The sequence below is a fragment of the Lotus japonicus genome, chromosome 1 (genome assembly GCF_012489685.1).
Source record: "Lotus japonicus ecotype B-129 chromosome 1, LjGifu_v1.2".
In the NCBI taxonomy this organism is placed as follows: Eukaryota; Viridiplantae; Streptophyta; class Magnoliopsida; order Fabales; family Fabaceae; genus Lotus; species Lotus japonicus.
Window position 1 is genome coordinate 15,141,113 of NC_080041.1, and position 15,700 is coordinate 15,156,812.

Here is a 15,700-nt window from a genome sequence, read left to right on the forward strand (position 1 = left end):
CTAAAAAAGTATAATATATGAGACTCAAATTTTTTTTGTTAATAAAAAATCAAAATTCCAGGGTGGCTACAGCAGGGAGTAACCCCCACTGTGCCTCCGCCCCTGTTTGCCGAGGAGCTAGCGGTCGGAGAAGCCATTGGTGGCGGATTCAAGTTCGCTGTACCGGATCTGCTGGATCTTGATGCCCTGTCTTTCTCTTCCTTCTTTCCTTCTTCTTTGATCCCTAATTCCAGAAGATTATGTTAGGATTTTTTTTTTAAGATAGGTTAGGTTTTTTTAACTGATATGAGTTGGAATAAAAATAAATAAATAACTTAATAAAATGTTAATACAAAACCTAAACTAATCAAGTAATAATCCCTAATTTTATTTAAAACCTAATCTACTAAATTAAGTTTTTTATTAAGTTTATTTTTTTTATGTTTTAATATATGAGTTGGAATTAAAAAATAAAGTTTTAGAATTTTTCAATTTAAAAAAATAAAAAAATGCCACGTGGAATTGCTGACTGGGATAAAATTGAAGTCTTGCCGCCTTTGTCCTTAATTGAATTAAAAAAAAAATTCTAAAGACTCAATTTGATGTGAAAATTTTTCAGGAATCAGAACTGATTCCCTTTACAATTACATGGATCATTTGACCATTTAAGCCTAAAATAAAAAACCAATAAAATTAGATCAGATGGTTTTTTCCTTAAAAGCCGAACTAATCCAAATTGCGTACAACCCTACTATTATATGGGGATGGATTATTATTGTTGGTAGTTTTGGTGGGACCCACCAATTTTATTGTTTGGGAGGAAGAGATTTTGGGACTTGTTTTTCATTCCTCTTTCAACTCTTTATCCTTAAAACAAACAAACCATAAAGGACTGGTCACACTGTCATAAACTAGCTTTGTCAGTAAAACCTTAAACCTAATGTCGGAATCCACTCTGCCTTCGCACACTGCATAGAGCTCTACATTTCCCCTGCCGTCGTCCAAGCAAGGTACTTGCCGTCGAGTCGAACCTTCAAGGTGTTTGTTGGTTTGTATCAAAATTTCTGATTTTGCTGCTAATGCATGTATCAAAATTTCTGAGTTTGCTGTTGTTTGTGTTCTGTGATCATGTTTTTTAAAATGGCTTAGGAATCCTTGATTCTTTTGGGAAAATGAAACTTTGACTATGATTGACTACCTATTGCTATTTGTATTGAGAGTATGATATTGATAGTGAAGGAGCGCTTTTGCATTTCTTTGTCATAACAAAAATGCTGGATTTTTAGTGTTTACAATGCAGTACATAGTGGTCAGTAAGACAGCATTTCCATTTTAATTCAGAAAATACTTGTTTGTTTGTATTGAAGGAGCCCTTATATTTTGTTCTTGCTGTGAAACTCTTTGCTTGTCAATGGAGTCTGAACTTAGAAAAGAAGAACTGTCCTCTTGTAGTATAGTATAGATATACTCATTCCTACACCCACTTAAATTATAATAGGTGAATAGTAATTGGATTGCATATAGTTCTTATATTTGTCAATAAAATTTAGATTTGATAATTAATGTATTTACTAGTGGATGCTTTATTTAGATTTGTTAACCTATTAGTAGATACCAACTCTCCAATCTGCGGTGAGTTGAGCCGTGTTGAGCCAGCCTGAGTTTGGCGCACTTTGACAGCTCTGCTCATATTAAAAAATAGATTGTATCACTTTTCTCCAGATTTGTGCTTGGTGGTTGAAGAGGAGAGTCAATAGCAGAACAAATGGTTGCAATAAAGCTCACGGACAAGGAGCTCCGAATGGAAAAGGAGCTTCTGGAAGCAGGAAGCAAGCTTGCAGATCCTCCATCATCTGTTGATGAGCTCTTGAATCTCTTAGACGTAAGCAATTTTTTATTAGCAAGCCTCACCCGTACTTGTTCTTTCTGCATTTATTTTGTTTTCATCCCTGTTGCTTTGTATTTGTAGCGGGTCGAGTGTTGTGTGTCTAGTGTGGAACAGTCACATACTGAGCCTATGCTTATTGCACTTTCGCCATTGTTGAAAGCACTGACTGCTGATAAACTTATGAGGCATTCAGATGAGGGTGTAAGAGTTTCTATTGCCTCTTGCATCAGTGAACTTATAAGAATAACGGCCCCTGATCCTCCTTATGAAGATGACCAAATGAAGGTGCGAGAACAACTGATTTCTATTACAAGTTATTATATTGTTCTGTCATTTACCAATGCCATTACACGTTGCAGGAGGTGTTTCATTTGATTGTATCAGCTGTTGAAAATTTGCATGATATGTCAAGCCGATCATATGCAAAGAGGATCAATATTCTCTATTTGCTTGCGAAAGTCAGGTCATGTATTTTAATGCTGGATCTCAATTGTGATTTGCTGATTTTGGAGATGTTTCAGCATTTCTTTAAGGAAATTAGGTGAGTGCCATATATTTTCTCTTACTCCCTCCGTCCCAATTTATAAGTCATTTTTACCTAATTCTCTAGGATTAAGAAAAGTAGTTACTAGCACTAAATTTGCAAAAAGTTTTATTAACTTTCCTTGATTGCCCATGAATTTCTCTCTCCAAATTGAAAACTTTTCAAAATCACACCATCTCTTTCATATTAAATATGAGGGTAACTTTGGGGAAAAAATATATTAAATGCTTCAGGGAATATCACCCAGAGACCGTATTTTCATCCATGGAGACTATCATGAACCTTGTCATTGAGGAAAGTAATGATTCGAGTTGGGATCTAATTGTTCCAGTTTTAACCAGAGTTCAGGAACATGATGAGGTTTGCAAATTTCATTTTCATTAGCTGAGTTTGATTTTGCATGAGCTTAGTGTTGATTAATTTTATTAGGGATTCTGTCATTTTGTACCTTGTTTTCAAAATATTTTTATGATGTAATTATATCTGATTATCAAAACATAATTTTTCTTATAATTTTAATTGCTTTTAAATATTTCTTAAAATGCTAGTTTTTTTTGTTTCGCAAATATAATAATAATTAGTGTAATCAAAATTATGATTCAGGGAGTTTCTCCAACAGCTAGAAAATTGGGGGAGAGAGTCCTGAAGGCTTCTACTATCCTTAAACTTCAACTTTATCAAGAAAAGAAAAGCTTGGAAAATTCTGGGGTTGATTATAACCAAGAAAGTGTGTAGCTGGCATTGAATAACATATTGACGGGGATATTTGTAAGAAATTATTGATTGTCTTGTATATTATTACATTTATCTAGAAGGATGAGAGTAAATCAGCAACTACAATTGCTGAAAGTCAGTACAGGTTCTGTGTTAGACTGCCATGAATGTGAAGCACTTGAGGAAAACAATGGATGTCGGCATGATGACCGGTTGTTCTAGGACTTTTGGTCCTGAAACTTGTGGATCTTTACTTTTTTTATAGTTTCGAGAGCCCGAAACTTGGTGGTGTTCTGAGACTCTCCAAATCTTCAAGCAACCGGCTTGTCCCTGAAACTTGTTATTGTACTCAAAGATTGAAAGGGCACTTTTTCAGATCTTTCTTTTGTTAATGTAGTATTGTTTTTTTAGAAAATGAAAATATATAGTATTGTTATCTATTATAGGTGAGTAGATTTGCCATAGTAAATGAAAATCACTTATATCTAACGGCATGAAATCCTAAATTGTGTTCTGCGCACATACTACCACACTAGTCTGTTTATTAGAATATAAATTTTCAAAATATTTGTTCAAAATTAAATGTTTCTAAAATTTTATAGAATTTTCGCCAAGAGGGTAAAGACAAAACAATTTGCATAGGAACACATACAAGACATAACTAAGGAACATTCAGGAGCACCGTAAACTGGTTTATTCATACTGTGTGCAACCAATGCAGTTTGGTATGTCCCTTAAGCCCCCATTTTCAAAAACTCCATCCACAACCAAAAAAACCATGTCCACCATCCACAGTATATGAAGCTGCAGAGCCCATTAGAAGTTTCACGGGAACATTGGCCAACTGATTGGACATACGTAATATTGTTCTGTCTGGTCTTCCTTCTGCAGATTTATAGGCACAATTTGAAGTCCATATACATAATGAAGATGCCAAAGAGGCAGACTTCACAAAGAGATGGAACGAGACTGGTCAACTGGAAACTACAGTGACAAAAAGTTTAAACCAAACCTCATAGCCAATATCAACAATCAGTACATAGATCCTCTAATGCTAGAGGGTGTTGTGCCTGGTTATAAAGAAGAAAGATAAAAAAAAAAGTCCTGTTCAAGGAAGAAGGAAACCAAGAGGAAGAGATTTCCCTCACCTCCCAAAAAAAATGAAGTAATCGTTTAAGAAGCACGATACTGAAGCTAGATGGGAGGATTTTGTTCAAAGGGCTGCTGAATTTGTTTCAAGAGATACCTGACCCTGAACCCACTCTTGTGAGAAGTTCTTATGAAACACCAGCTGCTCCAACTCCAATTGTGGTACCACCTTATGTTGAGGTACCATCTTCTGTTGCTGAACCTTCAAATTACTACCATCTCATCTTCTACTGAGGAGCATCCAAGTTCAAGTAGGACCATTGATAGGTCCTTGCCAACAGCTCTTTCTGAAGACTTGGTCCCAGCTGTTGATTGGGATAAATTGGATAGGTTGGATCAAATGATAGTCATGTTAATGAAGCATGGTAATGACATCAGAAGGGCTTATGAGCAAAGGTACAGAACAGAACACATGCTCTATGTCCTTGATAGAGTACAGATGGATAAAAAACCACCCAATTCTTGTTGGAAAGTTGTGTATCCAAAAGTCCAGTCACATTTTTTATTACCGAGGATTTAACTCCTCTAAAGTGAGGGTAAAGTAAGTCATCACAATCATTGATGGTGATTACCAACTATGAAAAGTCAATAAAGCAACTCAACTAACGATAAAGATGACTTACTTTACCCTGTGAGTGAGTCTCTCGCTTTAGAGAAACCGGACCCGTATCACCCATATTTAACATGTGTGGCCACCCACTATTTAAGTCTGGCCACCCATTATGTAAAACCCAATTGAAAGGAGTGAAAGTTTAAAACCATAACATAAGCCGAAGCGAGCGCCTCCTTAATTTGATGTCATGCCCCTTTTAGCTCTCTCTGTTTGCATATCTCAAATGTGAAAACTGTGCATATCTCATTTAAACATCTCATATTTCTTTATTTCTAACTTCTAATTGCACCACATCATATATAACATTTATTCATTAATTCTCCATTCTCTATTTTCCATTCCTTGCTTTCTTTGAATATCTACATCACTTAACATTTTCCAAAAACAAAGGGTTTCTGAAAATAAAGGGTCTGATTTGGTTTTCCATTTATTTTCACTAAAATTTAAAAAGTGATGGAAATATGTGATCATGAAAAAAAAAATACTTGCCCATATTTTTTTTTTTGATACATCGGAAAATTACTTGCCCATATTTATAGTAAGGGTATACTCAGAATTCTAGTTAAATAAAAAAACTAATAAAAGACACATAATCTCAAATAAATAAGGAACAAATCAATAAAATAATGAAACTGATCTAATGAATCACATCTGAATTACTCGCTTATGAAAAAGATACGAAAAAGAGTATTCATTAGCTTATAAAACTGATTCAGTGAATCATTAGCTTATGAAACTGATCTCAATTATCTGAATTTTGACTATTTCATCCAAACTGATCCAAAGTATCTCAATTTGTTACATTTGGCATACCCTTACAGCACTCGCTTATGCTTTATAAAGAAGTGCGAAAATGGATCGCCAATATTTGGCAATTTGCAGCCTGCAAACTATATCAGGATGTAACTCCTTGACAAAATAAGCCCTCACCTCTAGGCATAGAATCCAATGTTCAACTGAATGCGCTTGGACGCATACATAAAAGAAGAAAAACGGAATGCACCAGAAGGCCCCAAAAGTCACTACTGATCTTGCTATACAAGTAATTCAGTGCGTTCTTCACCTTCTGCCACCGAGGGGTACTGTCAGTGGCGCCTGGTAAAGAGGAAAAGAGATAACAGTTAGTTCAAACTTTAGGTGATATATATAAATCAAACTATTAAGTAAAAATTATTCTCACCGGTGAAGGCCTTTACTAGGATGTGATAATATTTTAACCTCGATATGAAACTGAAAAAAACAGCTTTCACAGCAAAATCTGGTAACAAAAAGGAAAATTCAGTCTGCAAGTTATAGCATTTATTCTCCTCTTTGCGAGAAATACTTGCATAAATATGGTGCTCTCAACCAATGCTTCCAAGTTGAATGCAAGTATTTTTTACTGGAGAAACCATTTTTGATTAAGAAAAAAGTGAGAAGTGAGTTTGGTTTAGATCCTCTTCCAAAAGAAACAAGTATAGTTAGATAACAAGGTTTAGGTATAGGAATAACATAATTGAAACATATATATAGCAGCAGTTAGTTGTGTAATTGACTATCAAGACAAGCTTTCATGTAGATTTCAGAGATGGAAAGGGAACTTACAAAAGTTTGTTGTGGGCATTTGACACGATTCACCATCCAACTTTGGACAAAGACGACCATACACCGCGTATTTGGTATAGATTAGCAACCTGCTGAGCCGTGAGGCATCCATCTTTCTAATGCTAGACCTTATCAGAGCACTAGAATGAGAAAAAAAATATATTAAGCCCATCATCAAGTAAGAAAATTATCAGCACCCAATAAAGCAAGCAAGACTCTGTTTCTTACTCTACACGCATTATGGCGATAAAATCTGGGGGCAAAGATTCCATGAATAAAGATAAGTCCTCAAACATCAGAGATTTCAATTCGTGCTTTATAGTCTCTTTTTCCTGGTTTGACATTTCGAAACCATATTTGCTGCAACTCACATGAAAAAGCTTCATCATATTCTTGTTATGCAAGAAAAAAAAAAATTGGAGCAAAGATTACAAAAGAGAAGAGAATAAGATACCCTCGCCCCCCTCAGAAAAAAGAACACAGCATAGAAAAAAAAAGACTCGTTTAACACAAGAAAGTTCTTTCATCTTTGTGCATATATCTGTCAAGAAGTTCCCTGCAATAAACCCCAGTCTGAGAACCAAAGAAAGGTCCAATATGCACTCATGTACCACAGAAAATGTGGATCGTGCTTCCTCCTTTAATATATTCAAGCATTCTGCTACAACAAAACACCTAAAGCATATATAGTACATTGCCACTTTTCCATAAATACTTTCTTTTTCCTCCCCATTCTTTCTCATAGCTTACAAAGATTATTATACTTCTGAAAAGTTGGTTAGATATTAACAAAAAAAAAAAACTAGATGACAGTTGAATTTAGTCAATGAATGAGGCTCCTAACATAATAGGGAAGCTCCCACGTTGGAAACTGCTCTTTTTCTCCCTCTCTTTCAAAACATCATATAGCTCTTTTTCTCCGTCACTTTCAAAACATCAAATAGCTCTTTCTCCCACTCTTTCAAAACATCAACTCCGAATTTTTTCTGCCGACAACCACTACACTTGGGCGCAACTAAGGTGGTGTTTATCATAATCATGTCATGCACGATTTTCTTTTCTGATAACAATCAGGTTGAACTTCAACCTATCACACTTTTTGTGTCCTTGACATCAGCCTTTTAACGAAAAAAATTCATGCAGCAAACATTGAGATACAGAGCCTAATTTGGAAAGCTTTTCCACTTTAGGTTTCATTTATCTGATATTTGACATTCCCTGCAATAAACAATTACGAAAAAAAAGTGCAATAGTTTTAACAGCCAGACAACAGTACTCCTTGACTACTTATAACTATAGTATTAGTAATCCTTGACTATTTACCACTATAAATTTGTTAAATAAAAGAGAGTCATGCAAAAAACAGGAGAGCTAGCCCCACAAGGATGTGGATGTTCAGGGCTCGAACAGGCCTTCCGTAGATGATACATGTGTTAGATAAAAAGGAAAATTCCAAACAATACAAAGACAGATCAAACCAATTGCAGTGGTTTGTATTTTACAGTTGTTATTATTATTCCACCAAATAAGTGAACACCAAAGTAAATAGCTATAATCTTCAAAATGAACTTTATTTCAAACTACAAACTACAAGCATATGCATCAATGATCAAAGAGTTAAGAAGGAACCTTTCAATAGTTTTTCCAGTAAAAATGATGGGTAAATATCTAGAATACTTCCCAGCACCAAATCGCTCGCCAAGCAACATTATTTTCTTTGAGTTCTTGAGAATCAAAGCTTCCCATAAGTGGCAAAAATCTTTTCTAAATTCTTCATCCAATTCCATGTAGACTGCATGATCTAGTAGAACTGCAAAATGATGTCACGGGGCTCAACTCTTCTGGTCTTCTAAATTTAAATGATTAGAGAAAAAATTATCTCAAATATTGAAGTACGTACCCAAGGAGAAGCCATTTTGACCTTCCGGAGAAACTAGTATATTACCAGGGTGTGGATCACCATGTATGTAACCATGTACAAATATCATCTCAGCGAACATCTCAATCAGTGACCTTGCTACCTTCAGTTTTTAGGTTTTGAATGCATCAGTTAAGTATGTCATCACTTAACACTAAGAGTAGGACAAACTGAACGAGACTTGTACTGTATATTCATTAGATTGTGTACAGCATCATCAACCAATTGCCAATGTTTCACCATAACACAAGATAAATACATCCAACCATACTGAACATAAAACACAATTTACATGAGTTCACCAAAGCTGTTATGAGTCAACCTTTTCTGGATCAACCCCAATCTGATTCAGAAAGTCCAAGTCATCAATCTGAAATTTAATAAGCATCTGATTACTAGAACGTAAGATGCATACATCTAAAGCATAGCACAACTTGAATATATCAACATTGCTACAAGCACAATGAAGTAACTATAAAAAATTGACTATGCAAAACTGATTTTGTGAAATAATAAATGCAAAAATCAATGGGTTTGGCTTATTCTTCTACCTATGAAAATACTTTTACTGACATATGCAGAAGTTTCTGTTATCTGAGAAGAATACCAAACAGCTTCAATGATGCAGTTTTTCTTCTACTCAAAAGAATAACAAATCTCCAACACAATCAGATCGAGTAAGAAAGCAAATATTTGAGAAGACAGGCAGGTCAGCTAGTTCTATTTCAATAAGCAGTCAAGTTAGCATTTCAACATAATAAATCCAATTTTCGGTATTCAGATTTTCATTTTCATTTTTATTTCATTTCTTCATGTCATTTTTATTTTTTTTCATTGTCATTAGGCCATTTTGTTCTTCATACAATGTAAATTTGATTTTTCTCGCCTTGCGCATGGGAGGGATAAACAACCACTTAAGGAGCCAACAATAGGTAACACATTAAGTATTTTGGACAATATCTATTGGGTAGCTAAGAAATACTAATGATACATAATGCAACTGTCTCATTTTGTATAGGCCTCGTGTGTGATAGGGTCAGGATTGTTGAATTAACTTTTGAAAACTAAAATCACCTAATGAATAACCCTATGAATCTAGTGGGCTCAATGTGGATGTGAATGACAAGCATTCACATACGGCTTCAGGAGTCTACTACAAGTCCCACATCGAAGAGACAAAAGCATAATCTATAAAGTTTATATACGGCTTCAGGAGTCTACTACAAGTAATTTGGGCTTAAGCATGTTTGAACCTTAAGGTTGAGCCCATTCAACTAGTGTCATTACTGAATAGAATGTAATCAGTAAAATATGAAACAAAGAGTGGACAAAGCTGAATTATTATTTTACGTTTCATTTAAGATGAACAAAAGATTCATCTAAGAATCTTAAAAAAATAAATCAGGAGAGTTTTCAGGGTATCTGACCAAATGAGGAAAGTGGGGAAGATATGTACTAGATTAAATTGATGAGAGAATAAGGGAGACATGAAAACGGCTGGTGCTTCATGCTTAACTTATCATAAGAAATTTAAAGGTAGCTGCAGATATTGAAATGTCTTACCTGAGAGCTAACATGACTAATCACATTTTTTTCCTAAAATAATAATTTACTGAAATGATTGATACTTCGTACCTTGCGTCCCCTATAAAACTGCATGGTTAGGACTCGGCTTGTTGTCAACTCCTGCGTGCATTATTATGATGGTAAGTTGGAAAGTAGTATAATAAAATACTAAATAGGAAGTCCACAGGAGGAACAAAAACGATCTAAGTTATCATACCCAGAACACATGAGGAATCCTGATCACTTTGTTGTTTCTGAAATTTTTAGCTGCTCTCTCAGAATTCCTTGCCTCCTTAACAAAGTCTGCAGGGAAGAAGTTAGGGAATACATCTCATTCATTCAGTTATTTCAAATGAAGACCAAGAAGGCTAACTTAAAAACACAAAATGTTGTTAATTTTTTTGTATGTTTCATTGGATCAATCAACCTCAAGACTACCTATCCTTAATTATTTCTTCAGGATAAATACTAAACAATAACCAATGGCTGGAGCTGAATGTTGACCGCTTCAAAGCCAATAAGAAAGTAAGCTCAATGTCACATAGATAAGAGCGTTACAATATACAGTAACTAATGGCTGGAACTGAATGTTGAGTGCTTCAGAGAAAACAAGAAAGTAGGCTCAATGTCACAGAGATGAGAATGTTAAATTGAATGGGAAGTTACACAAGACAAGATAGGATTAAAAATACGATCATTAGAGAGAAAGTTAGGCTAGCTTCTATTAGAAAAACTGATAGTCTTGTCTAAGGTAATTTGGGAATGTATGATGGATCATGGAGGAGATGGAGGATAGTCAGTAGTTAGTAGGGAGACAAAGAGAATAAGTCAAATCATTAAGAGAGGTTTAGAGGTAAACGGAGAATCTTTGAATTTATAATATGAGACAGGGCATTATAGCGTCATGTGATCCATTTGACCGACCCCAACAAATTGGAAAAGGCTTTGTTGTTCTTTTGCAAGCAATGTCTGGAACATGAGCATATAGTGCAATTTCAAAGGGGTTCAAATGCTAGACAGTCCACAGCTGGTATGCCCTAATGTAGGATAGAAAGGAAAATGTAACAAAAACAATGATAGAATGCATTTCGGACAGAAAGTAACAGTCATCTATATTTACTTGGCTTTCTTACTGACCAAGTTCTGAAGACATGGACTTGGCAAACGCTAATGGTAGCCACTCAAGCCTGTATTGAGGGTATAACTGCAACCAAAGGAAGCAGTCTTAACGAAATGTAATAGTGTATGTATGAAAACTTATGAGAAAAAAAAAGAGAATAGGGACAGAATAGAGTTCAACTTCAACCCACAATTAGACATTTTATTTGTTATTCCTTTTCATTAAAAAAATTATTTAGTAAGAAAGAAAGGGGCACAAGATAGGAGGAAAAGGAATCTTCCTACAATCAGAAAAGATGCTCCAGAGGAAAGAACAGATAAAGTACATCAGCCCAAAAGACCAACCAAAGTACCTTTGCTTTAAAGGATAAATATTCAGGAATCTTGCTCCAGCCAAATATACCACACTCCAGTACTACCTAAGCCTTTTTGATAAAATGAAATTTCTTAACACTGAGAGTACGGCCTTAAATATGTGCAGTCATGTAATAGCAAGCATTTTCGACTACTTGGCATGAAGTGAAAACAAAGGTATTTACATTGAGACAACGTTAAAGGAAACACCTCTCACATAAATAACTTAAATAATGATTGCAGCAGAATATTATATTATTTTCCGCTCATCTCTGAAAAATCATTTTCAGAAGATAGTACATAAACTGTTTGCAGCTGTATTCTAACTCATTTGTTGTGTTGAAACTTAAACATTTTCAACACTAAACTAAATTTTCAAACAGGTCCTTACGTTTTCTCTGCATGCTAACTGATCATACATTTTATTTTCAATTATTATTACCATTACCCATTTATGAGGATAAATACTTCTCTCAAGTGATAATTCATCATCAAAATAATGTATGCCGCTATTTAATCATTGCTATATATTAGTTGAAAATGAAACGTTTCCACCAAATATCAGCACTACGAACAGAAAAAGTGGTTTTTGTGAATGTGAGAAATGATTTATCAGGTGAGACACTTGGTTGGGTTCTATATTCAGCTAGATTTAACGACTATGAGAACCTAGATATTTCATTAATTTTATCTGTGCTACCGATTTCCAATCAGATGAGAGACAGTTCTTGTTAGTCCTATAATTAGTTCTTCACAATTGTTCTAGATTGACCAACACAGAATCATTGGACTATCATAAGGAGAAGATTCAACACTAATGTTACGTAAACAAATTTCCATTTGGTTCCACTTAGTCTAAATTTTTTATCCCCATCTTTTTCAATCAACAATCAACATAATATAATGACCATCGATTGAGATGTTTAAAAACATGCAAGTATAATAATAATTTACAGCATAAATTCTTTAATTTATTTCATTAGATAAGAGCTGTGAAGAGTAAGAGCATACCCATGAAATAGTTTTGGACAGGAAATGCATTGTTCTTATATCAAAATTCATCTGCTGCTCTATCCAAGGATATTGCACCTAGTTACCAGTGAAGAAAATGATTTTACATTCAAGAAGTGGCTTTCCAGATGTAGCTTACCTCAATTCAAAGTATGAAATAGCTAGAAGCATCACTTGGAATAAAATGACAGAAGTAAAAAAATATTTAAACAATTTATTGTCCATGCAACATTATGCATAATATTCCACCACATGATCAGCAAAATAACAATATGTTCTAACTAGAAATTAGAATTATTATCAGAAAGAATACTTCCATCTACTGAAAGATTGGCTATATTATCTTGGTAATTAGTAATTACAACTGAGAAAAAAATATCAAGTGATTGAATGTTAATCAAGTGCAACATCCAAACCATCAAAGTAATTTTTCTGATAGGAAGTTAGACTCTAAAAACACAGATATTTGTAGTTAGGAAGACAATTATGTCTTACATGTGCAGTTACTATTCTATATCTGATAGTTACTATTTGGTAGTAGTAGCAAAGTGATATATATATATATATACCAATTCATGTTTTATTGAGATATATAAATAAACATACACGATGATACCCATTGAAAATGTAAATTTAGACAGGTAGGAAAGCTTAGGACATGACAAGGCCATTTATTAAAATAAATTCAGGAGTTAAAATTATCCTCCAGTCTTACACTCACTATAATTATAAAAACAACATATTTAACTTCTTCATGTTACAAATCCCATCAGCCCAGACTACAATGAACAATTAGTTTAAATCCAGTTCCTATCCCAAACCCCACAAGGATGTAATCGCCTAAAGCACAAGGCTCAAGTTCACATTGATTGAGGCATGAAGTAAAAATTTATCTCAACATCATAAAAAAAAAACTTGGAAGTCATTTTCAAAAAAGTATTGTACATAATGACAGCCATCAGGGATTCAAGAATCAACTGACACCCACAGGACAAACCTTGATTGCTACTTCATGTCCACTTTTAAGCACTGCGTGGTGAACTTGAGCAATAGATGCAGCAGCTGTCGGTTGTTCATCAATTGACAAAAACCTATGTAATAGAGTTCACACAAGTACAAAAAGTGATGTTACTTAAAAGATGACTAAAACTTATGGGAAAAGGTATAAGTTAACGGATTTGGCTCCTCTAAAGTGAGTGTAAGCATCAAAACCATTGATAGTAATTACTTACTTTGATAAAGTCAATAAAATAACTCAATCAATGATTACGATGCTTACTTCAAAACTGGCTATTGCTAACTCAGTCCAATTCAAGCTATAAAATTGGCTTATGCATTGTTCAGTATTTACCCTCTAACCCCAGATAACTCTTATGTCATGAAGCTAATAAAAAGAGCTTGTTTAGCCACTTAAGTTGTTAACTTACATCGCAGCGAAATCAGGTCCAAGATTATCCTTCAACACTTCCTCAACAACTTTAAAAGGAAGAGGAGCAACCTAAGTCATCAAGATATTCCAATTAGCAAGATACCCAATAAAAAAATGAAAGGAACTTTGAACTTTGCATAGACACATTGAGCTATATACCTGGTCCTGTAACGTGGACAAAGTCGAAGAGTACTCTCTTGGAAGCACTTTCTGCGCAGCGACGAACTGTCCAGCCTTCACATAAAACCCCTTGTTGGCTTCGCAGAGCCTGAGAAGCCTCTCAGCAGAGCGTAGATGAACCTGCAGAGCACCAAAAAAATCGATCACCACTCAGCACAAAATTGAAGTTGTTGTTAGCACCAACAGAGATCTCAAATTCGTTGGCAATTCTCGGCGCCGATTGAAAACGAGGGGAACGAGTTGCAGAAAAACCTGGGAAATTGCATGGCGATACTGATCGGAGTGGCGTTGAAGGCCGCGGAGCGAGAATTCGTAGTCGACGACGGTGGAAGCGACCTGGAAGATTGAAGATCGAAGGAGGTGAGGAAAATCACGAGCTGCGAGAAGAAAATGGAGAGAATCGAGATTGAATCGGTTACCGTGGAGACGGCGCGAGCGGTGCGGACGAGGCCGTGGATTTCGGCGCCGATTTTGTCGGTGGAGAATGCGGGGGCGGGGGAGAGGTCGCCGGCGTTGGCGGCGGCAACGGCGGTTGCGGTGGCGGTTAGGAGGAAAAGCGCGGTGGTGGGTTTGGCGGGAAAGTTGAAGGGTTTAAGCACCATCTCATGAGAAGGTTTTTTGATGTTTCAGTTTCAGATTAAATAAACATGGATGGGAGTATAGTTTTTCTAGGGTGCTTCCTTTAATGTGGGAGCGACCTCTCACAAATGTGGTGAAGGTCAATTATAATGCCTCTATTACCGCCTTTGTTTTATTGTCCGTGGAGAGTTCTCGCAGAGGCGACTTCGGCTTCCTGTGCAGTCCTATCCCCAGGGTTGAGGTTCGTTGGGCTCTTTGCTTCCTTAGTTCATGATGATGTACAAACTTCTAAACCTATTGTTCGTGTTTAATGAATTCTAACAAGTTAAAAAAAATTTAGTCACAATGTGATAATTTGATGCTTATTAGTTGTAGCCTTTGTTTAGAATTTGACTATTATATCACTTAGATTTGAAAATGTGCCTAAGCCTAATTTGAATGTAGTGATCACCAACGATTTTCATGTATTTAATTTTCAATTCATATATGTTATGAGAGAACTTCAATGAAAAAACATAAATTTCAATGTAGTAAGCGTGAAAGTAACTTCAAACTTTCATCAAGTTATATCTAATTTCAAGTTGATCTCAATCTAAACATGCCCTCATGTCATCACCTACTAGGTTATTCAAAGGCTATAGGATCTTCGAGTAGATTTACATAAGAGGAATAATCAAATGATCCGAAAGACAGTACAATTGTTGAACTGACTGACAAATTAAAACCACGGATATCACGATCATGATCAACATATATGAATGATTCCAAAAAACCTTCTTCCCTTTCTACACATTTCCAAAAGATATGACGATTAAGCCAAGACAACATGAAAATATGAAGGAAGATTTTGGCCTCTATGGACTGCATAAGCCTCTATGGTTTTTAAACGAGTTCCTAAACATGCACTTAAGTCTTCAATTTCCTTAGGTTGAATGCAATCTGAATGTACTTTCATTCAAATTCACATGACAAATTTGTTTCGATAAAAATAATTGCAAATGTTTGCACTAATTTCAATAGATATCTATGCATAATCTTAGACACGAGCTTGAAACCCAAGACTAAAGTGTTAC

General features: G+C 35.2%; 2 protein-coding genes across 5 annotated transcripts; one reads left to right on the plus strand and one right to left on the minus strand.

The window, feature by feature from the left end:
• The first annotated feature begins 838 nt into the window (after positions 1-838).
• Positions 839-3,517, plus strand: LOC130733801 (sister chromatid cohesion protein PDS5 homolog C-like). Of its 4 annotated transcripts, none has more exons than XM_057586067.1 (6): positions 839-989; positions 1,702-1,861; positions 1,949-2,152; positions 2,227-2,408; positions 2,645-2,771; positions 3,015-3,517. In XM_057586067.1, the coding sequence occupies exons 2-6, from the start codon at positions 1,745-1,747 to the stop codon at positions 3,144-3,146; spliced, it is 762 nt and encodes a 253-aa protein (XP_057442050.1). In that variant the 5' UTR covers positions 839-989; positions 1,702-1,744; the 3' UTR covers positions 3,147-3,517. The 4 variants fall into 4 exon arrangements, with proteins under 4 accessions (XP_057442050.1, XP_057442053.1, XP_057442052.1 ...); XM_057586069.1 differs by having other exon boundaries at positions 861-1,027; XM_057586068.1 differs by having other exon boundaries at positions 861-1,017.
• Positions 3,518-5,552: 2,035 nt separating this feature from the next.
• Positions 5,553-15,074, minus strand: LOC130733802 (uncharacterized). Its single transcript, XM_057586071.1, has 16 exons — positions 14,468-15,074; positions 14,301-14,384; positions 14,028-14,168; positions 13,867-13,937; positions 13,437-13,530; positions 12,440-12,517; positions 11,093-11,159; positions 10,173-10,258; positions 10,025-10,075; positions 8,712-8,759; positions 8,372-8,492; positions 8,101-8,281; positions 6,700-6,831; positions 6,472-6,611; positions 6,068-6,145; positions 5,553-5,982 (listed from the first exon to the last, which is right to left on the minus strand). The coding sequence occupies exons 1-16, from the start codon at positions 14,648-14,650 to the stop codon at positions 5,840-5,842; spliced, it is 1,698 nt and encodes a 565-aa protein (XP_057442054.1). The 5' UTR covers positions 14,651-15,074; the 3' UTR covers positions 5,553-5,839.
• Between the last annotated feature and the right edge of the window lie 626 nt (positions 15,075-15,700).

What these genes read in the sequence shown, in the direction of transcription:
- LOC130733801 (XM_057586067.1), top strand. Translation starts at nt 1,745, where the DNA reads ATGGTTGCAATAAAGCTCACGGACAAGGAGCTCCGAATGGAAAAGGAG. An exon ending in AGCTCTTGAATCTCTTAGAC is followed by an intron (nt 1,862 to 1,948) that starts GTAAGCAATTTT and finishes TTGTATTTGTAG; the next exon opens with CGGGTCGAGTGTTGTGTGTC. An exon ending in CATTTCTTTAAGGAAATTAG is followed by an intron (nt 2,409 to 2,644) that starts GTGAGTGCCATA and finishes TAAATGCTTCAG; the next exon opens with GGAATATCACCCAGAGACCG.
- LOC130733802 (XM_057586071.1), bottom strand. Translation starts at nt 14,650, where the DNA reads ATGGTGCTTAAACCCTTCAACTTTCCCGCCAAACCCACCACCGCGCTT. An exon ending in TGTCCAAAACTATTTCATGG is followed by an intron (nt 11,160 to 12,439) that starts GTATGCTCTTAC and finishes CTTTGGTTGCAG; the next exon opens with TTATACCCTCAATACAGGCT. An exon ending in AGTTTTATAGGGGACGCAAG is followed by an intron (nt 8,760 to 10,024) that starts GTACGAAGTATC and finishes ATTAAATTTCAG; the next exon opens with ATTGATGACTTGGACTTTCT.